Here is a 23,628-nt window from a genome sequence, read left to right on the forward strand (position 1 = left end):
GAAAAAAATCGTAGCGAGATATATACTTGCAAACAAGAGAAATGGTTCATGTCACTGATTTCCGTTTGTTAGTTTTACTGCTCAGATTTGGGAGAACATGCATTTGAAACATATTTGGAACGCACATTTATTCGTTAAACTTTTTGCAGAAAGGAATAAAGTTTTGAACATGTGCAAACATCTGAGCTATTATAGACCAATGGTTCATAATTTTAAGGGAATGCATTGCTGGTGTGAATACGTGACACACGCACATTTGCTCCTACTAAAAGACCGAACAGTTACGTCCTCCTCTGGACCAAAAGAAGGCAGACAAGTAAATCATAACCATATGCGTGTTGTGTCTGAAAAGCATTAAGGAAGAAGCTGAAAAAATATCTGAGAGTAATAAAGAATGTCTTTACATAAGTGATTTCCACCAAAAGCGGGAGAAATCGCACATTTTCCCAGAGAAAATCCAAAAGAACGAAGGATTAGACATTTCTGACGCACAGGTTTCCCTTCTTTCTGAATCTACAGTCTGAGTGCTACGGAAGAGGACTGGGGCGACCGGAGAGAGGAACAAATGAGCGTTTTTTGGATTTTGTTTTTCTTCCAGAATTCAGAAAACAAACAAACCCAAATGCAGATTTTTTTCTTAGAATTCCGGAAAAAAAGAATCCAAAAGACCTCCCAGTGGTCCTTATACTCGCTTTGATTTACAGACTACAGCAGTTTGCGAAACCCACGAGTTGCACCGCTGGGAGTGTAAGGGGTTAAATCACGTGTGTAGTAAACCTGTTACCTGAGTAGGACAAAGACACCGGGGCCGACATTCATTCACTCCATCCACGCAGTTCCTGCGTCCGCTCTGTTGCACGGTCGCCGTCACTGCGTTGAAAAGATGCTGCGAGGTGCCGTGTTTTACGGCAGCATCCTGCCTTTGTACCTTTTCCTCTGCGTCTGTTCTCTGCCGGTACACGACCACAGGACCGCCAAGCAGCTGCAGGTGAGTCAAAGCGTAAATGCACTTTTCAGAGATCCTTATGAATGGGAAAGTGTTCACATATGCAATGGTGAACAAACATCCAGTAATACAGAAGTTGACATGAATAAATGAATTAAACATGTTAAAGTTACCTGATATTTCTAATGTGTGTGTGTGTTCAAAACTGTGCTGCATGTGTCGTCGCATCCACTCATTTTAGGGATGCTGCTGTAAGTTCCTTTGTTGTTCTGCATAGCTTAATGTTTCTGCATGCGCTGCCCTTAAAGACATAAATGTTCTCACTGAAAGCTGTTGATGGTTGAACAGCTGAGATTTGTGAGATGTGAACTATCATGAGTTTCTGTCACAACTGACTCAGGGAACTATGATTTTCATAGTTATAGCATCTTCAGATTACCAGTGTGGTGTTTCTGTTTTGGAATAACACGGTCGGTCCTGTTTGTGAAGGATTAAAAAAAGAAAGAAAAAAAAGAAGAAGTTTTATTGTTGTTACTGTGTACTGTACCCTGGAGGGTGCCAGAGCTGCTTTCCGGTGAGTGAGAGTCAGATTATGCAGGCAGAGGCACGCACCTGGTAACTCCGGTGCAAACGCTACTTATTTGCTGACTCAGGGGAAAAACCGCAGATAACTACTTAAAGACAGAAACACGAGGTAAACAGGCAGTGTGCAGCAGAGTAACACCACCAAGACTTGTTTGTAAGCTTTAAGTGTCCACAGACAGGAACCCTGGCAAAAAGGACCCTGTGCAGCTGTCTGGCATTCCTATTTATTCCTTGAGTCCAGTGACTAATCATAATAGCTGAAGCAGACCTGCTGCTTGTGACAGATTCATGTTACTAACAAACAATCAGTCCCTGGCATTCTTTTGTGTGGGAGGCTTCCTTCTGGACTGTCAATGATGAATTAATCTGTTTATCTGCAGGTTAAGCAGCAGAACCATTAAGTCAAATACTAGCATTTTATACAAACCCTGTTACCCAGAAAAGGTGCTGTTGCTCATAACAGTCAAGGCAAAAGCTCAACTTTAAAAATAATGAAAAGTTTTTTTAAAGATGTTTTTTTTTAGTCACAGTTTATGAAAGTAGATTAATATACCAAAATCCACTTTAGTGATACTTATAATTGCAGTTTCTGTGTAGTTCCCTGACTATCCAACGTAACATCTTATGCTCTAATATTCTTTGTTATGATCATGTAAACACATTAGTTTACATGTGTTTGAGTCTGGTTAACGAAAAAAGGTCTTCATTCAAATGTATACAGTTACAGTTAAGTGCAAGTATTTTTGGAGACTGACACAATTGTTAAAAATCCACATTAAAATAGCAACCAACCATCAGCAATCATTGCTGTTAGTAAGTGTTTAGCTGCTTCAACACTGAAGAACATGTCTTCAGGTTTAGACAGAAAGACAAACTCTCCACATTATGTTCAAATCTTCTGTTTATGAGGAACATCTAATCAGAAGAAAACTGATTAAAGTGAAATAAAAGAATAAAAGTTTGAGACAGAATAGCTACACAAATGCCTTGTATACCGGTATATGATGTCTGAGAATAAAAATGAGGTAAAAGTTGAGCAGAATAGGTCATCTGAATCCTTCAAACATGTACTTTTTCACAATATGAAAACCTGGAGACGACAAAGACAGCTCTGTGGTTCATACTCCTCTAACAATGATGTAAAACGCAACACACAGGAAATCTCTGTGTTTTTAACTGCAGAAACTTAGCTTGTTCAGACGCGTCAGACCAGAGTGTGCATCTATAAAAACAAGCAATATTGTTGTCCATTTTATGCACTGCATAATCTTAAGTTGGCTGTACTATCACGTTGTTTTCACTCACATATTTTAAGAGGCAGTTTAAGTGGGATAATCATGCTGTTTGGCTTGTGGCCTTTGAAGCCATGTCTTGTTTGGGCCTCTTGACATGTTTTAGAGGTCTTTCACCAAAAAGTTCAGAAGATGTTAGAATGTTAGAAGCTGAAAGGACAAAAGAAAACAAGAAAACATAGTTTTAAATGTAAATTTAGCTTTAAACTTATGAATTAAATAAATTTTTTCCCTCCATTACTCTGTACTCTAGATTTATTTGAGATTTTCAAGTAACCTCGACCAGAACCGAAATGATTTGATTTGTTGACTGTTAAAAATGGACTTGTTAATTGTTTCCTTGGTGAGAGAGGTGCGCTATTTTGGTTAGTCAAAACAAGACATTTGAACACATCAATTTGGACTCTTGGAAAAAATAAGAAAAGCTTTTGCTGAGCTGGGTATACACTGGATGGAGCTTATAAAGTAGCTAAAACTAAGTCTAACTTCAAGAACTGAAAAAAGTTGCTCATTGTATTACAGTACCTCTCATTTTAGACACTTCTAGTATTTTTGCTACTCATGATAATATATCATCTGGATAATATATTATAATGGTATTTTGAATGCAAGACATAGAGAAGTAGTTTTATTTTGGTATTGAGCCAATCACAGACCCAAATACTTTCACTGCTGGAGACACTGTTTCTATAATCACACTTATGCACTTTTATCTGGAAACTGTTTTCAAATGAAATCACTCTGCCCTACATCCTCAATTATGGATGGGGACTTTTATCAAAGGAAATTGGCAGGGTCTGCGTGATACGCTCATAAATTTCCACCCTGAACAAAGGAGTTTGGGACCGATAAAATCTAATCAAAAAGCAAACTGTATGCCTGCTTGATTGTTTCCAAACGTCTGAGTTTTTCCCTGTCCACACATGGCCAAAAGAGTGATCTAAAACAGTGTGGGATGAGGACAAAAGGTTAAAATCTGCTGAAGTTTGTTAAGGTCTATTTTACAAGAGCATCCAATATACAGACAACAGAGATTTGCAAGTACATGGGGGGGGGGGGGGAAATAAAAACAACAAATGACTGGTTTAATGACAGGCCCTGTGTAGTGAGCCAGGAAAGTCCAATAAAAAAAAAAACTATCCAAAAAAGCACGGATCACACAGGAGAAACAAGCACGATGGAGGCATGTGAGGGAAGTGCATCAAAAAATGAGGGAAAAGACATGCACTAAATAGACACCGGGGAGAGAGGGGTAATAGGGCAACAATCAGGTCAATCAGACAGAAATATGTAATAATCAAAATAGTTTTAAAATAATACAGGAAGTAACCTAAAAAGGATTTGAGAAAAAGGCAGACGCAGGCACACAGAAAGAACAGAAGAGGGGAAAACCTTCAAAAACACAAAGGACAGAGAAAACTAACCATTCATATTGGAAACCACAACACACAGAAACTGCAATGTTTTCAAAGGTTCCTATGGAAAAGCTGATGTTATCTGGAGTATGATGGGGCTTGTTGACTGAAGGTTTACTGATAGATGTTTACCTTGGAGAAGCAGCCTCTCATCTCTATTCATGCTAATACCCTTCATCCTGCAAACATTCCCCACACTTAGCACAGTCAGCTCTCTGTGTGCAAAACACTTACAGCCTGCTGATATTCAGGACTTTTTGTAGTTAAATATTTACCCTGGAGAAATTTCTCCCACTATGTGCATCATTTATCTAAAGTTTGGCTACTTTTTATCTGCCAAGGGATATCTGTGGGATATCTCACAGCATGTGTTTAAAAGGGAGTTGAATCAAGTCCTGCTTGTTTTTTGTGTCACTGTAAAAATGATAATTCTCGCTAATGTTTAGATTACCACCCTTAACAACCTCCCATAAAACACCCCCGGTATTATAGTGCAGGTGACCTGATGTCATGACTGAAGAGGGAATTTCCAGACATCTGCTCACTGTGTGTGATGCAGCTTTTTGTAGCTTTGATGAACACATTTTCATCTGTGTGTGTGCACATTTTTTCTGTGTGCAGGTTCATACTTGCACATATACGTGTAGTTGCATGTTTGAACATCGTCCACAAAGAGTCCTCAGTGTAACCACCTATTAGATAAAACTATAATGCTCCTTTCTGCAGATGTTCCCAGCAGTACACATGGCTTGTATCTCAGGCACACTGATTTGGGAAGCAGGAATCACACTATCCTGTGCGGACATGTTGGCCCCATCGGCAGGATTCCCAAGCATACACAATGCTTTCTTTTAGTGGCATGTGACTCTGTGTTATGCCTTTTAAGCAAACCTGTACTCATTGCCAACATACTTACACAACAAACTATAGTTTTGTCACTCAACTCATCCTAAATTGAACGATCTGCTAGCTCCGCATGGCTCTGGCTTCAGCATTGTTCAAACTGTTAAGCCTGGGGTGCCAAACTCATTTTAAGAGTTTAAAGCATTTTAAGCAGGCCGGACCAGTGAAAATCCCCTTTTTGTCAGTATAAAGAAGTTACATATTTAACTTTTTTTCTACATGATGAAGAAAAAGCTGCTGTGACAAGGAAAGAAACTGTGACCATGACTCTTTGGACTTAAATGTAAGAAATAAATGTGTAAAATTTCAGAAAAAGTTTTGGTTGCTCATTGTTTAGATTGTCCCGTTTGTTTGTTTTTTGTAGTTGTAAAAAACTGAAATTTCTATAGTAGAAAATAGAAAATAGAAACTTTTCAGTTTTTCACAAAATTACAGAGGTTTTATTAGTAGACACATAGCTAAGCATTTTTCTAATTTGCTGAAATTTGTGAAAACTGAAATTTCTTGGGTATTGAATGGAACAAAATAGGCTTTCTCGTCAAAGGGCATCTTTTGGGAAAAAAACAAAACTGTGGCCAACAACACTACACAACGATAGACTGATGTGCGAATAAGGCATGAGGTAAAAATGACTGAATTCCAAATAGGGGTAGTGAATCCTTATCTTCAGTTACTGATCACGTTACATTTTAGTATATTAGTAATGGAAGACATGATTGCAGTCTTCAACTGTTGTTCCACTTCCCACAGTTTCAGTGGATTGAACTACTGTAAAAAATTGCCTGTCAGATTAAAGTTATGATGTATGAACCTATAGCAGGAACGCCCTAGCAGCCATTAATCTGTTAGCAAAGACAAACACAAATGCTATTTGTTGTGCAAAGCAAATAGGGACATTCTGATTTATAAGACAAAGGGTCAGTTTAAGAATTAAGTTCAGTCAACCTCCGTCATGTTAGTAAGTGCTCTCCACCCAGTGTAAGGTGGAATTAAATGGTCTCTATTTTATTGATGTCACGATCTGGTACAGGGATTCAACGCAGAGCGGTAAGGTATCTCCAAGGTGTGGTTTATTTACAGTGCAGTGCAATATATGTACAGTGAAGGGATCCAAAAACTCCGGGGGGAAATCACAGGGTAACTCGCTCACGTCTTCTCCGCTCACACTCACACACTTTCCCGTAGCAGGGAGGTCGCAGGTCCGGGGGGGGGGGGGGGGGGGGGAGATCTGAAGCAGACGAGAAGGCAGGTCACCAACAAATCACAAGTCACGGATATGAAGCACAAGAGCTGTGAGAACACTAACGTTAGGGGTACAATCATCCAGCGACGAGAGGATCTGTGTTCCAGCCTCAAATAGTGCTCCCGGTGATGATGGGTGAGTGTTGTCAGGTGTGTGTGTGGGCCAAGGGCGGGAGCCCACAGTGAGCTCCGCCCAGGCAGAGAGGGAGAAAACAGCAACAGCAATTGTAGCCTTGTGGGGCCGACCGGGCAGGCACGGAGACCATGACAATTGAATGGCCTTTATAAGTTTAAAATCAAATAGCACAATTAAAGCTTCAAAGTTTTTGAATGTATAGTAAACGGATTAAGACCTGACATTTGATGTTGATGATTAACAGCTTTGCTTGCTGTGAGTGAGCCTCAAAAACCAAAAACACCAAGGTCTTTTGTAAAGTAAAGGTCTAAAGCAGTGGCGGTGGTTCAGCACTGCTGAACAAAACTGAACTGCTGTTCAATTCAAGATTCATACTTTTATACTTGGACTCTGCTAGAGTACCAAAAAGCAATATAGATCAATGTAGCTTCAGAATTGACAGGGAAAGTATGTGAGTCTATCTTTCCATCCATTTTCTAACTTAAGCAGAGAAGTCCATACCTCCCCATCCCCAGCCACGTCCTCCAGCTCTTCCGGGGTAGCACTGAGCCATTCCCAAGTCAGCTAAGACGTATTTCTCTCCAATGCATCCTATTACATCCTGGAACACCTCACCCAGGAGGCGTCCTTGTCAGATCCGCGAACCACTTCAACTGGCTCCTTGTTATGTGGAGAAACAGTAGCTCTCTGACTTAAGTCCTCACCCTGTCACTAAGAGAGAGGCCAGCCAAACTTCAGAGAAGGCTCATTTATGCAGCTTGCATCTGCAGTTTCATTCTTTCAGTCACTACCCACAGCTCACGACTATAGGTGAGCGCGGGGACAGATTGACTGGTATAGTAACAGCTTCTCTAAGTATCTGCAATTGATATAATCCACCTGCCAATCTCCCACTCTCTTCTCACCTTGCTTGTGAAATACATAAATTCCTCCACTTGAGGCAGGCACTCATCCCTGATCCGGAGTGAGCACTCCACCCTTTCACAGTTGAGGGACATGGCCTACACAGGGAGACGAGGAGCCGGATTTAAATGCAAGCATGTCAGAAGAAGTGAAAACGTAAAACGAGCAGCATCTGGCTGCATTTCAGGGATATTGGGTGTCTGATCGTCTAAATGAGTTTTACAGTGCTTGAAGAAATTTATAATTCTTGACTTGTTTGATCTGTTGCTCACCGCAAACAAGCACAAGCTGAAATGTTGGACTTTTAACTGTATTTTCATAAGTTTTGCAGCTTTTCCTACTGACAAAAACCTCCCTTATGGCCATTCATGCCACACAACGTAATTAAGCAATAAACAATTAACCTGTTGAACCCCAATGCTCCCGGTACTGGAGGCGTACAGTACATCCCATTAAACATCTGGTTTAATGGGATGTACTGTAAGATGTGTTTTTAAATATAGACATGTGTGGTATCCACAGAAACATCAGAATCTCAGCTAAAAGCTCACAAAGTAATTTCAACAACCACTAAACAGCTGAAACGGCAAATGATTAAAAAGCAAGTAAGCGCAAGATGTAAACACAATGCGTGGATTCCCACCGTTCACCTGATATACATGGACATACCTTTGGTGCTGAAAGCAAACACCTCACAGAATTTCAAACTGCAGGTTTCATCACTCCGATCAAAATTTACTGAACCAGCAGCAAAAGTAGACCAAAAGTACACTTCACGTGAAAAACTGAATTGCCTCTTACTTTGACTTTCATCCTTTCATTAATAATAGCAATTTTCTGCCTTATTCGCAATTTTACACATTTATTTATTACATTTTATGTCCAGAGTCTTGCTGACAGATCTCTTTCCTTGTCACAGCAGCGTAAACTACACATGGCAGCATATTAGCACAGCTAACTGTCTTCTCAGTGAAAAACAGGCCACTCAGCAACTCTGAAACTGAACTGTACCAACAATCATAGGCTGGCCTGGGCCAACTTACATCCCTCACATCAGACAACAAAAACCAACACAAGTGAGCCAGCAGCTGACGTCAGCATGTAATGAAGGAGTGTGACAGACGCCCAGCGCAGCAACTTATGACACTTCAAACATCATATGGATAACTGAGCTGAAGCTCATACACTGATGCCCTTGGTGGCTGGAGCTCAGGAGGTTCATCTCGTAAGGCTGATGGTTTGATCTCTGGCTGCTCCAGTCTGCATTCCAAATATCCTTGAGAAAAATACTAACTACAAATTCCAAAAGGTTGATTCTGGACGTAACATTTTCAGTTTGAGAAATGTTTCGTCACTCATCCAAGTGACTTCTTCAGTCTGAACTGACTGCAGGTTTCCCCAACCTTATAAACAGTACATTTGCATGTTGACTGAAACCAGCCCACTGAATGAACAATGGCCTGTGAGGTCAGTTCCTTGATCATTAATATGCAAATTGTCATGACTATTGATCAACAACCACTGATCAAAGCCAAAGACCATTGATCACTGATCAATGGCTCAATGGCTATGAGTACCATTCACAGAGAGTTGGGGAATTGGCTGCAATCACAGCATTTTAAGGCTATGTCCACACTAGCCCGAATAGATTTGAAAAAGGCGTTTTCGTCTCAAAACGCTCCGTGTCCACACTAGCGTTTTCAGTCGTTTTCACAGAGTTGTGCATCCACATTGAAACGGCCGAAAACGTTTACGTTGCAGTACTGCGCATGCTTGAAGCGCAGGAAGATTCGGCCTGCCTCATTTCTGTCTGCCGTTTATTTACTTTCCGGCTCTTTGAAATGTCGCAGCAAAATGTTGAGGAAAAGCACCGAGTTTTTTAAATGGACTAACAATGAGGTGTTGTTGTTGCTGCAAGTAACACAAAAGTACAAAGTGAGAATTAAAGAATTTCAAGAAAAGCTATCTGAAACATGTACAAACTGATATTAATCTTTAATAGTGCTGTCAAAATTGAGAGCAAACAAAACAACTGCTGTATAATGTCCTCAGCTATCTTTGTTTAATTGGTCACATGACTAAAATGCATCATCGTTTTCAGAAGTCTCCGTTTTCGCTGTCCACACTGCGACGCGAAAGCACCGTCTTCAAATGTATTCAAATGTATTTGTTTTCAAGAGCGTTTTCAAAACGCTGTGTTTTTCTTCGGGGAAAACGCTGTCTCAGTGTAGACGGGAGGCCAAAACGGAGAGAAAATGATGCGTTTTCAAACGAAAATGCATTAGTGTGGACGTAGCCTAAGATGGTGAAAGATGGACCCTTAGCCCCCCTCCTCGATTCAGAGATGGTATTTCCCTTTTCATGTAAATGGCCTCCTTGACTCTGCGCTCAAACCAGCGTTCCTCCCTGTCCAGGATGTTACATCCTCATCATTGAAAGTGTCCACTGGCCTGTAGGTGTAAATAGACTGCGGAGTCCTGGCTTGACGAGTTAGCTCTTCTGTGTTGTGCCATCAGCTTCGCCAGAGGTTGTTTGGTTTACTGATGTAAAAATCATGGCAATCCTCCTGGCACTTAACAGCTTGTGTCAGGGGACTCGATCCTAGGGGGTGGACCAATTTTTGGTGCAGCATGTTTTGAGGTTTAAAAGCCACAGAGACCCGGTGTTTAGACTGTTCAACTGTAACAACTGTTCCGATACTCCTGACACATAAGGGATCACTAAGGGTTTTCACTTAGGCAGCAGTTGTCCTTCTCTCCTGGATCGGCTGGAGCTTTCTTTAGATGCCTTACCAGTTTTGACAAATGCCCAGCTGGGATAACCACATTTACTCAGGGCCTTCTGGATGTGATGTTCTTCTGCTTCCCTGGCTGCTGTGTCTGGGGATGGTGTTCGCTTTGTGTTGTAGCATCCTGAGGACACCCAGTTTGTGCTCCAGTGGATGAGAGTTAGACCATAAATACTGATTCGTATGCGTAGGTTTCCGGTACACATGAACTTTTAACTGTCCCTCATTACTGATGGAAATCTCACAGTCTAAGAAGGCTAACCTGCCACTTTTCATATCTCCCCTGGTGAATTTGATCTGTTGGTCCACCGAGTTAATGCGATCCGTGAATTGTGGTACATCATGAGATTTGATTTTTTCCATCTTAAAATGCTGTATTTGCAGCCATTCCTCAACTCTCTGTGAATGGTACTCATAGCCATTTATCAATAGTCTTTGATCAGTGATCAATGGTCTATGGCTTTGATCAGTGGTTGTTGATCAATCAACCTTTTGGGATTTACTTACCTGGATGTTTGAGCATGCATTGAGACACTAACTCCAAATTGCACTCTGATGCATCTTCTGGAGTATGAATATGTGTGAATGTTAGACAGGAAGCACTTAAGCATAGAAAGACGTGCTTGTATAATGGGTGAATGCACCCATCACAAAATGAAGCATTTTGTATAAAGAAGGTACTTTGAATTCTCCAGGAGGGTGTGAACGTTATGAACGTTATGTCATCAGCATCAGTATTTTGTGATGATTTACTTTCAAAGAAGTGTGTATGAAGCCAAAAGCCAAGGATAATCTGGAATTTACCAGTAGAAAGGTGGCAGAAATGGTACATAGCCAACATTACATCTTTATGTATCTAATATAACTAAAAAGTACTCTGACTCTGTTTTCTTTCTCCCAGAGATGGAGCAACAGTCATGCCGGTCTGAAGAAGAGGCCAAGTCATGAACAGGACACACTAAATGAAGAGTACGATTTCAAGTCCCCAAATGACACAGATTTGTGGAATCGTCCTCGCTGTGGAGTCCCAGATTATCCTACCTTAACGCAGCTCAGCACGACATACAACAATGTGAAAAAGAGGAGGGACACCCTGAGTAGACAGCAGCGCAGGAAGCGATTTGCGCTCTATGGCAGGCGATGGGAGAAGACAGACTTAACTTACAAGTAAGAAACACTAAAAAGTCTCTAAATACAGTGACTTGTTTGTTTGTTTTGCTGATGAGTTACATGGCTGCCTATATGACCATAATTTGCAGGAGTGGAACGCAAAGCTGATGGTTTTAGTTTAGTATGGGGATCTAATGAAACAAATCTGTTTGTTTAGTTTCACATTAAGACTTTGTTTTTAGTTTTCATTTGTCAAAAGAACTGGCAGCTATCTTATAAATGGTGGAAGCACTGGAACGTTAAGCTTAGCAAATTTATTACATCACCAACCAGTATGAGGTTTATGCCATAACTGCCCTAAATGTACAGTATTGGCAATTACCATAATAACTTGTTATGTTTCTATAGAATAGAATAGAATAATCCTATAATTGTTCCACAAGGTGAAATTTGGGTGTAACAGCAGCAAGAAAGACACATATACAACAAACAGTACACAAGACAAAGAACAGAAACACACACAATTTTTACATATTTACATCAAAGACAAAGCACCTATAATGGTTTATCCACGAATAATCACAAGCTCTTTAATCAGAATAATATTTTTATTGTTAAGAAATGTATTTTATTGATGAATTTTCAAATTTACTGTTTGAAAAATGGGCCACAAACCAGTTCACTCTTAATATCACTCCCAAGTGCTGGTGGCCAACAAGGTGCTGGTGGCCAACAAGGTGCTGGTGGCCAAAGACAAACATAGAGGAAAGGAAGAAGGCATGTTATGAGGCAGCACAAGAGAAAGAAAGGCAGGAATGGAGTGTGGAGGTGAGAGTAGGGACTCTTAATGTAGGGACTGGTAAAAGAAGACAACTGAAGAGAAGGTAGGTCTTTTTATATAAGATACAGTTTCTTAAGCTATTCAATTTTTTGTTTAAACCTGAATTTACCTATTTATGACAGCTCTTTGTAGTCTTAAAGAAGTGTGGTGCTTGTACAGATTTACTAGTGCCTGTGTTTGAGCAGGGTACCACTTCATAATTGCAAAATAAAGAACAAGGGTACTAATAAAAGGAACTTGAACTTGACGTACAAGTCATCAAAGTTGGGGGTGGTGGACTAACTACCAAGTTATTCCCCAGAAAAACATGCATGCCTTTAATTGGTATTGCTAACAGAAACAAAGCTCTACTCTATTGCCCAAATACACAAAACTGACACAGAAGGACCAAAAGCAGAAGCTTAGCAACAGAATTCACCACAGCCGATCCTTCTCACTGCCTAACCAGAATCAAAAGAAGCTCCTCCCTAGTCTTCAGGTGCTAGTTAAGCACTGAAACTCATAAGCCTGGAAAAAGCAACCAAAATGGCCTTGAATGTATTCCCAAGACCACTGCTTTAACCACTTTGGACACCACAATTAAAAATAAATAAATAAATAAAAACCCAACAGACTCCTAAGGGAATCCACTTAGGCCTACCAGGGACAGAACACCAGCAATCATATGCAAATCAAAAATAGACAGAGACGAGCCAAAGGCAGCGATGCTGATTAATACTATTGATCCACATGGATTTGGACCAGTTTCTTTCCAAGAGTTTAAGAAGTCTAGCATACCACATGCACATATATATTAAATTTATGTTAAAGCTTGATAAAACATGATATTAATGTGTTTGTGCCAACCAGGATCATACGTTTTCCCTGGCAGATGAGTGAGGACAAAGTGCGGAGTGTTTTCCAGAAGGCGTTTGGTGTGTGGGGTGCTGTTACTCCTCTCAGGTTCAGTGAAGTAACCAGTGAGAATGCTGACATCATCATTGATTTCAACAGGTGAGAAATGTCCACCAGTGAGCAACACAACACTGGCATTTAAGAATAAAAATTCAGCTAAACTGAGACATTGATTTACCTAAGACAACAACCCGAGGACAGTTTGCTTTTTCACTCATTTATTCAACAAAAATATTGACAGGAATAAAAAATAAATACAGAGCAATCCTCGAAACCATTCCAGATCCCCCCAGTTGCAAGATACTAAATGCTTTCTTGCATGCTTTACCTATTTCAAATCCACTTGCAAATTTTCAGTGAGTTTCAAATCTGAGCTTTGACTAGGGCATTTCATGAACCTCAACTTCAACTTTTCTAACTTTTCCCTGATGTAATGGCTTGTGTGATTAGGTACGATTATCCTGTTCAAGCTCAGCTTCAGATTTTTTTGATATATACTGTCAATAATGTGAAGATGGAAGACGAGATACAGCAGAAATAAAGCTGTGATAAAGGAACTCTGTGATTTGTTGTTTCTTGGCCAAATTCTAGATGAGCCATCTTAAGCATGTGTGTCGAATGAAGCAGCTCCAAGTATTCAGATTTAAATATTTGTATAGATGAAATCTTGACCATTAACAATGTGTACAGTAATCACACATGATGTGTTTGCACTTTTCTTCATGTTCTAGCCCTTTAAAACCCCCAAATCGTAATCAGCATTAAGCAGTTTCAGAATTGCGATAAACAACAAAACTAGTGCATCACAATTTAGATATCAAATCACTTAAACTCTGGCCTGCCCAGATGTAGCTGTGGTGTGGAGCGGTGAGCACACATGCTAGTCTAAGCAGACAGTAGACACAGGCACACCTCCAGAGCAACTGCAAGGTAAGAAGCTAGCTGGTACAATTCAACAAAAAGCAAGAAACTAAGTAACCTATGTTTTTACCAAAAGTTCATTTGCCTTAAGATTTTTTAAAATCATACTTCCTAAACAAATGCTGACATGTTCAGGCAGAGGCTTAGCAAGAGGGTTTTCTTTATTTTATCCCTCAAAAATTTCAAAAATGACAAAATTCAAAAACATAATTAGCAGGCCCATAAAAGAGGTCAACTAAATATAAATCTACAAAAAGTAATTTCCAGAAACTTAAGTTGTATCTCACTTTGTTTGTTTAACTCACAAACTGGCCTAATTATAAAGAGGGTAGCTTTTATAATGGTTTGGCCAAACCATTTACACACAATAGGGGGAAAACAAAAATACACACTAATATTAACTAAGCACAGAATAACCCAAGTAAACCTAAAACACCCCTGCTCCTGGTAAGCCCATGGTTGGTCCTGCTGAGCAGGCATTTTGTTCCCAGAGTCCTCAGCCACGCCTTTTGCCCAGACAGGAAACAGCCATCGCCCAAACCCAGGTAACTCAAAGAAAGAAACATAATTAATATAACAAAACATTTTTAGAAAAACCCCACAATGCCACTATGTGTGCGCCTCATAATATCAGTGTTAGGTTTAAATAAAATGATTAATGAATTATATTAATGAAGAAAACTGCAAAACAAACTAATAAAGTGAACAAATGGACTGATTTACCCATGTGTGGCTGATGCCATCACATTCACAAAGGGTTAAAATGGGAATGTCTATAATTTGGATTTTAATTGCAGGACATTTTATTAAAGCAATTTATCAAGAGCAAAGCATCAATTAATAACAATCACGAAATAATATTGAAATTGGCAGAATTATACTTTTCTAATTAACCAACTCTGAGCTAATGCTGACCTTGTTTTAATCCTTGTGAGGGAGGAGGTTAGGGGGAATGAGCGTGCCTTGAGCACTGATGCCCTTATCTCTTCCATGTAGGTATGACCCATTAGGAGACACATCAACGGGAAACAAGTTAAATCCAAATCCTTTTGAATTAATATTCTAACATGGTAAAAAGGAGCAGAGAAAAAGCCAAAATAAATACAAAAACAGTTTGCAGGTTCACAGTCCAGCAGTCGATCCCTCTGGGGTCTCTGCTGGAATCTTCAACATCTTAGGTCCGATCTTCTGAACTGCTCATCATGCAGAAGACAAAGGGAAGAACCCTGTATCACTTTTTCACCTCACCCCTCTCTCTGACTTTTCCAGATATATTATTTAAAGCAACTTTAAAAATCACTTCATTATTTTTCTTTTCTATGCAGTACTTAATTTGTCAATAATTCCAGCACATATGAATGTTCAGTCACACATGAATATGCTTCATTTCATGCCTTATTTAAGTTATGGTATTTCTCTTCAATTACATTTCTCTTACTTTATCTTATTCAGAATCATGTATTATTATGGGTTGGCAGCACATTTCTTATCTTTCACGTTTTTCCAGACACACATAAATCTTAGGCATTTTCCAAACACACACAGACACTAAGCTGCCAAGGTCAAACCTGGATCATGTCTGTGCAGACACAATCTGGACATTAGAATAGTTTTCATTAATCAAACTTATATATGGATTATATCTTTAGTTAGGAATAAAGATGATTTACTATTAGCAAATACGGATAAGGTCTGTTATAGCACTCCTTATCAGTTCAAACATAAAAGACCTTTTACTCTCTGGCACTAGCACCAATGGTGAACAATGGGCTGTGAGGTCAGTTTCTGGATCATAGTCCAGTGTTTGCCAGTGGTGCTGGTTTCAGTCATTATTTAAATGTACAGTTTAAAAGGTTGGGGAAACCTGCAGTCAGCTGAGACTAGATGTCACTTGGATGAGGGATGAAACATTTCTCCAACCAAAAACGCTACGCCCAGATGAACAGAATCAACTTTTTTTTAAAGACCCAGGCACAAATCTTAGGCATGACTCCTGCTGTCATAGTAAACCAGGAAACACTAAACCAGATGTCTCCCAGCCAAGACTGAGAGAGGATTATGGAACAAATGCAACATAGGACTTGTTTGGTGGGATTTTTAATAGCATGCCTCTGGCTACATATTGTATCAAATCAGAAGAGTCATTTGGCATCAGATTCATGATACTTACAATGTCATAACAGCTCTCTTCTTTTTCAGCGTCCTGCCACACTTCACTTTGTCAGCAATTCAAGTTCTAACTTGTGTACATGTTACTTTCATGAGTCATTTTTAGAACTACTGCTATATTGTGTTTAATATTATGTACTCAGTTAAAATCTATCACGCGACCATTTTTGTATAACATACTTTGTACACATTAAAATAGGCTAGCCACTAGTTTACTGGGTGCAGCGTAGAATTGCATCATGTGCCTAATATGTAGCTTATTGACATACTTTAATGTCAAAGCATGTCCTACATAGTTTTCTTACAGAAATGTTGGTCCACTGAAATTTCAACTAGTCAACAAGTCCACATAAAGAGTCGTTTGACCATTGTATCATTTCTTCTAGCTAAATAATGCAATCCAAGTATAATTCTACAAGCAGACATTCCCTTTAACAGCTACTCACTTTTTTGGCATATTTAATTATACCAGTCATGTCCTACTGTAAAAGTAAGATAAATATTTAATTTTGTTCTTACACGTCTTCATGCCTCGCAGTCCTGAACATGATGACTCAATAACTGAAACCAGTCCATTTAGCATTTACCAATATCACTAAAAGCAAACTAATTTAGGACACAAGCAGTTCTCATTATTACCATATGACAACAAAATGAACCTTTTCAGGGATTGGCAATGCATTAAATGTTGTGCTTCAAAATATTTTTGTGGATGAGCACTGCCGTTCAGCAGTTGGGTGAACCCTAACCATTAAAAATGAATGCCTAACCCTGACCCTAAACCTAACCATAACCTGATTGTAACCCTGACACTAAAACCACATTTTGAGCCTCAAAAAGGCCTTCAAACTGGTGAGGACCGGTGAGTGTGTCCTCACAAGTGACTGTTGGTTCTCACAAGTATAGTAGAATGCACACACACACACACACACACACACACACACACACACACACACACACACACACACACAGGAAGATTGTTGATTTATGTATCTGCACAACACTGCCAATTAGATGTGTATAAGGGTCACTGAATGATGTGTATTATTTAGAACTAATACTTAGAATTAAGAGTTGCACTGTACTCAATTTGCAACATGCTTAGCATAGAGAAAGAGCATCAAAAGAATGATATGTGGTAGGTTTACCTCGTCCTCTAAAAGAAGTAATTGTGTAGGTACTGGCATGGGGACAACTTACCATTCGATGGTCCAGGAGGAATCCTTGCTCACGCCTATTTCCCCCAGACACAGAGAGAGGGAGAAGTCCACTTTGACTACGATGAGCACTGGACAGTGGGCAATAATGCTGGTAAGTACATTTGAAAAGCTTTGAGCTGATTGGAACCAAAAATAACTACTCTCAGTTTGACTGCCCTCCTCTGTTTGCTTTTTTAGGCACAGACCTCCTCCAAGTGGCAGCTCATGAGTTTGGCCACGTTTTGGGCCTGCAGCACTCCCTTGAGCCCGATGCTGTGATGTGCCCATTCTATAGTGACGCTTACCCTCTGCAGCTGAGTGAGGATGACAAAAGGGGCATTCAGTATCTGTACGGATCCCCTCGGCATGCGCCACCTGTGATGACAGAGACCAATGAGATTGAGACTGAACTGGTGAGGCCCTTGAAAATACATGTATTTACTTAGAAAAATATAAGCCATTCTGTATTTTGCTGCTTTGCATGATAGTTCATAGACAAAAATATTCAGACTAAGTTTGTTGCTGTGTTCCAGCCAAATGCTTGCAAAACAAACTTTGATGCTGTATCCATGATCAGGGGAGAGCTCTTCTTCTTTAAGTCTCAATATATTTGGCGAATACGTGATGGGCAGCTACAAGCTGGCTATCCAGCTTTATCATCACGCCACTGGAAAGGAATTCCAGAACACATTGATGCTGCGTTTGAAGACAAGTCTGGCAACATCTGGTTCTTCCAAGGTACAGACGCGAACTAGACAGTTTTTTTCTGGGGGACACATTAAACAAGTATTTTCCACAAAATATCCTTTGTTCCTCAAAACTAGTCAAGCAAAAGTGATTTTGATAACTTTAATGATATGTAGGGATTGCTAATTAGGAAGCTGAAAGTTAAAGTTGTTAGGCAGTCAGAATGTAAAGAAAACAGCTATCAATGACTTTGCCAATGTAGTTTACCTTAAAGGAAGATAGAGATGGACTGTAAAATTCTTAACTGCCACGTGGAAGTTAAAATAGTGAGTGAAAGGGAGTGAAGTCTTTATAAAATGTGTGTCTGGTGAGTTCAGTTAAGGGAGAAAGAAACTCAGGAGCCAATCAGTGATGAGAAAGTGAAGAGAGGAAATGAGGTAAATCTGGGGAAACGTGGGAACATGAGGAAAAAGGTTAAATAAAATAATAATCTTCACAGTGACACACGAGTTTATGGTAGAAATATGTAGCCTTGAATGTTGTTGTTACATGGTTGTTCTTTTTCACAAGGATGTGCTTTGCATGTATTCAGCTGGGATGATTTCTAGAAACAACATCCTGGTGACTTATTAATTGTAATTAATTAATTATATTAATTAATTTTAATTATTACTTATCAGGTGACAGCTACTGGGTTTTTGATGCTGAAAGGAAGATAACAGGGCCAGATTCAGTGAGACGGCTGGGTCTTCCTGTAACAGACATTGAAGCAGCTTTGAAGTGGGAAGAGGACCATACTGAGAAAGTCTACTTCTTCAAGTCGAGTTACTACTGGTCCTTCAATATTCAGGATAATCGAATTAATGACTTACACCCTCGCAGCATTTACGAGTGGAGGGGAATGCCCAGCCACATCGATGGAGCCTTTTTGGACAGATATGGTGAGGAGTGTAATCTCTGCCTCTGACTTAGTGACTTGTACGTCTAGAGAAAGTTTTAACATGTACGTCTGGAGTTCACTGTTGCATTCTTTTGCCCTTTGACAGGCTATGCCAATTTCCTGAGTGGAATGCACTACTGGAAGTTTGACCCTGTGGCACTGAAGGTACTGGAAGGCTACCCCCGGAGCATCGGCATGGATTTCTTTGGCTGCTCTGCCTCTCTGTCCAAATAAGTTACATCTGCATTACTTTTACAGATCATTTTTTCTGTTAAATTTCCCATACAAAACACTCAAGATGTTTTGGCTATATTCAATCTGATAGATGAATTTGACTCTAAAGGAAGTGTCTTTATTTGCCTTTTGCAGAGCCAGAAATGTTTCTGTCAGTGTCAGAATACAATCTGGAGAAAGCTAGTTAAAATTGTTAGTGTCAGTTCAATAAAAACTTCAGATCCAAGCTTATATCCCCCCATCTCAGCTGACTGCAGGCTTCCCCAACCTTATAAACAGTACGTTTGCATAATGACTAAAACTGGCACCAGTGGCTAACAATGGGCTGTGAGGTCAGTTTCATGGTCATTATTATGCAAATTGGCATGATGTTTTGGGAAAATGCATCTCAGCTGTTCCGATACTCGTGACACATAAGGGTTCACTAAGGGTTTTTGCTTAGGCAGCAGTTGTCTGTCTTCTCTCCTGGATCGGCTGGAGTTTTCTTTAAGCACCTTCCCAGCTTTGACAAATGTCCAGCTGAGATAACCACATTTACTCAGGGCCTTCTTGATGTCATGTTCTTCTGTTTCCCAGGCCCGTCTTTGTAAATGGTATCATGGCTATTGATCAATGATGAAAGAAGTCACTTGGAAGATGAACAAAACTCCCACTGAAAATTCTACATCCAGATAAACAGAATTAACTTTCTGGAACTGCTTAAAATGATAACTCATAGTACTCATGCACTGAGTATTCAAAACCCACACACTCATAAACTGTTCTTTTGAGTGTTTGAATAGTTTTAATTAAGGGATTAAGGCAAACACTTTCTTACATTAGTCTGGCATTATTGATGAGTTGCGTCAGTGGTAGAAACAAACAAACAAACAACAACAATAAAAAAAATGTGTAGTTTTGATTTGATTGAAATTTTCAAACTCACTTTCAAGGATTCGGAGTTATTTACACGCTTTAAAAATATTTAAGAGTATTCTCCTGTTGTGTTAGCTGTTCATTAACCATACACACCTACTGGAGCCACCGACTATATTGTTTGTTGGCTTACAACCACAGATTGCATCTAAAAATGATAGATGTAGCTTCCTGGTTTGAAGAGGGAAGTCAGTGTGGATGTGCCTGAATCCTAAATTCTACTCCAATGTTCAGCAGGGAGCAACTCCTCTGCTTGCAGAGCCTTATTTTTGCCATTTGATAGCAACAGTGGAGACAGATAGGAAAGCAAAGAGAGAGAGGGTGGAAGACATGCAGCAAAGAGTCCCAGGTCAGATTCACTGTATTCTGGTCATGTGGTATATATGTGTATATCTGACCATGTATGTTTAGGGATGGCTACATCTCGGGAGGTAGAGCAGGTAATCTACTAATTGGAAAAGTGGTTATAAGAAGTGGTTATAGCTGTGCTAATAGAATAGCTCTACAGATGGCAGGTTCAAGTATCTCACCAAATGCTGCATGGATTGTACAGAGGACTGGCCGCTACAAGTTGTGATATGTTTTTTTTAAAAAGAAATTTTTCTCTGAGTAGAATAAAAAATGAATAAAAATGTAAAAGGTTTTCCTAAGTAGTAACTTCAACCACAGTTTAGTTCTGAGAAAAATTGCTTTAACTAAATTCCCCCTCAGCTGTCCCCAAATGTGTGTTGTCATTGTCTATATAAACACGTACAAATCCAGTTTTACAGAACTGTGGACACTGTGAAAAATGTAAATAAAAACAGAGAATTATGATTTGCAAATATCAAATACATTTGCAAATAAACCCAGAAATTATTCAAAGTAGAAGATACAAAACATGGTTAAACTGAGAAAATGTACCATTTTAAGAAATAGGTATTTTTAATGGGAGCAACACATCTCAGAAAACTTAGGGGCATAATTACATCTGTGTAGTGTCCCTTCCTCTTTTCACTACATTCTGTAAATGCGTGGGAGCTGAGGAGAGCGGAACGTGGTCCCGTTCTTGTCTCATGGAGGATTATAGCTGCTCAGCAGTCCTGGGTCTTCTTTGCCATATACTTCATGATGCTCCCAATGTTCTCAGTTGGTGAAAAGCCTGGACTGCAGGCATGTCAGTTCAACATCTGCACTCTTCTACCACGATGCTGCTGAAACAGGTACTGTATGTGGTTCAGCATTTTCTTACTGAAACATGCAAGGCCTTCCCTGAAAAACACGTAATCTTGGTGGAGCACACGTTACTCTAAAACCTTGATATGTCTTTCAGGATTGATAAAGCATTTCCAGCTGTGCAAGATGCCAATTTCATAGGCACTGATACATATCTAGACCATCAGATATGCAGGCTTTCAACTGAGTGCTGATAAAAAGCTTGATATTCCTCCTTCCTCTTTAGTTCAGAGGACATGTTTCCAAAAACGTATTTCAAAGTGTTCTGAATTTTTTCACTTTACCTCAGTCCATCTTATCTTAGCTTTGGTACATTAGGGTCACGTTCACATATGATTCCTTCTTCGCACAACAGATAATTAACTTACTGAAAATGATGAGATATTCAAAGTTTTTCACTGACAATATCTATTCTGAAATTGTTCCACAACTTGAAGACTTTTTTTTTGTAGATAGACGAACCTCTGACCATGTTTACTTGCAGCTCCAAGATGCTTCTTTTACACTCAGTCATGTTTCTAACCTGTTGCCAATTAACCCAGCTATTTTTTTTTAAACCACTTACTTTTCCAGCGTTTTGTTGCCTGTCCCGCCCTTTTGAGACATGTTTTTGGCATCAAACTCAAAATGAGCCAACCTTCTTACAGAGGTACATTTTCTGAGTTTAAAGGGCTGATATGTCCTATATTGTATTGCAAATAAAAATATGGGTTTGTAAGATGTATAAATCATTACTTTCTGTTTTATTTAGATTTAACACAATATACTTACCTTTTGGAATTGGCTTTGTACATACATGTGTGTGGCTGGCCCTGTGAAACTGGGTTAGTGGTTTTACTGCTTCACTCTCCTTTGACCTCATCCACGGGCCATTTAGCCCCTCGGAAAACGATCTGCAAGTCATTTCTTTAAAAGAAAAATCAGGACCAGCCAGGAAATGATGCATTACTATAATAATGTAATTGTTCACAAAAGCAATTTCTAGCCTTTTATTCAGCTTCAGCAGAGGTAAACTGTTGTTCTGGCGCTGGCCTGATGTGAGAAACGATTGGTTTGCTTTTGCATTGTGTGGCACTGACAGCCTGTGTTGCAAATCCAGTTTATCCATTTTATTTTTTTATAACTAAACTAAATAGTATCCAGAATAAATGAAGCTTTGTGGTTAATCTTAAATTTTTAAGGTGCTACTTAAGGTTCTGTAGACAAGACAGACACATGCCTCACATCTGCTCTTTTCAGTGTTAAGGTTGTCTGCTGATTCCTCAGAAAACCACTGAGTGAAATTTTTAAAAACATAAACAAAGGTAAACAAAACAAAAAGTCTCTGTGATATAAACTGTGGTTCACTTACAGTAATGCATATTTTTTATGGACATTACATATTTTAGTTTGTATTCAGTACTGTTTGATATTTTTTGTAATAAACAGTGCAGGACACTGAGGATTGCAATGATTTGTAAAATACACTGGTGTGCTTGCAAAAAACAGCGGTCCATCATAGTATGGACAGTTAGCTGTAATTTTAATCATTGCAAATGTGCCTTTTATATAAACTCTCTGTTTACCATTATATTCAGGGGTATTTCATGTGAATAAACCAGTTCTGTATTTACACAAAAACAAACTAATTTTCCTGTTTTTGAATTCAAGCTTTATAATAGAAAAAAAGTTTGTATGGAGGTGCTGAGTGAACTGAAAGAAACACGTCGATACTGTTCAGTGAACAGCATTGTGGTAAGTTGTCTTTAGCCTGCTGCTTTGATTCATATCAAGAAACCTGATCTCATTCCCAACATTTATGGACCATTTATGGACAATTCTTGCTACATTTAACACATCCCTTTAGCACTATTCTTAAACATACATGGTGCAACCACAGAATGGCTACATATATAACAACTAACAAAAGCATAAGGAGGCAGATGCTTTATAAGCTGACACAGTCATGAGTTAAACCCAGAACACAGAGATGGCTGTGCGGTCTTATGCCGTCTATTTGGCCTCTTAGCTGCGTGTTTGAGTCTTCCCTCTACACTATCTAGTGCTATATAATATTATACCTGCGAGGCATAATCAGTCATGTGCAGCATGTCTCCTCTGACTACATAGATGTGGACACCACGGCATCCCGCGCAGGGACATATCAAATTTTACACCATAAAAGCAAACTACTCTAATACAACATCTCACCTTCAAAAAGCAGCACAAAAGTGTACAAGGAATAGAATTTCTGAAAGTGGAAACATTTAAATATCCATGGTCAAATCTCCAAAGCAACAGAGAGTGCATAAGA

At 39.4% G+C, this 23,628-nt stretch overlaps 1 protein-coding gene across 2 annotated transcripts; it reads left to right on the forward strand.

Moving 5' to 3' along the window:
• Positions 1 to 446: 446 nt before the first annotated feature.
• Positions 447 to 22,969, forward strand: LOC309711592 (stromelysin-3-like). 2 transcript variants are annotated; one of them, XM_082542003.1, is made up of 8 exons: positions 447 to 988; positions 11,112 to 11,377; positions 13,011 to 13,154; positions 17,323 to 17,456; positions 17,543 to 17,757; positions 17,878 to 18,082; positions 18,712 to 18,972; positions 19,078 to 22,968. In XM_082542003.1, the coding sequence occupies exons 1-8, from the start codon at positions 884 to 886 to the stop codon at positions 19,203 to 19,205; spliced, it is 1,458 nt and encodes a 485-aa protein (XP_082398129.1). In that variant the 5' UTR covers positions 447 to 883; the 3' UTR covers positions 19,206 to 22,968. The 2 variants fall into 2 exon arrangements, with proteins under 2 accessions (XP_082398129.1, XP_082398130.1); XM_082542004.1 differs by lacking the exon at positions 447 to 988 and adding an exon at positions 9,668 to 9,769 and having other exon boundaries at positions 19,078 to 22,969.
• Positions 22,970 to 23,628: the final 659 nt, after the last annotated feature.

This window comes from Aulonocara stuartgranti, assembly GCF_965226115.1.
Source record: "Aulonocara stuartgranti genome assembly, chromosome: 7".
NCBI lineage: Eukaryota > Metazoa > Chordata > Actinopteri > Cichliformes > Cichlidae > Aulonocara > Aulonocara stuartgranti.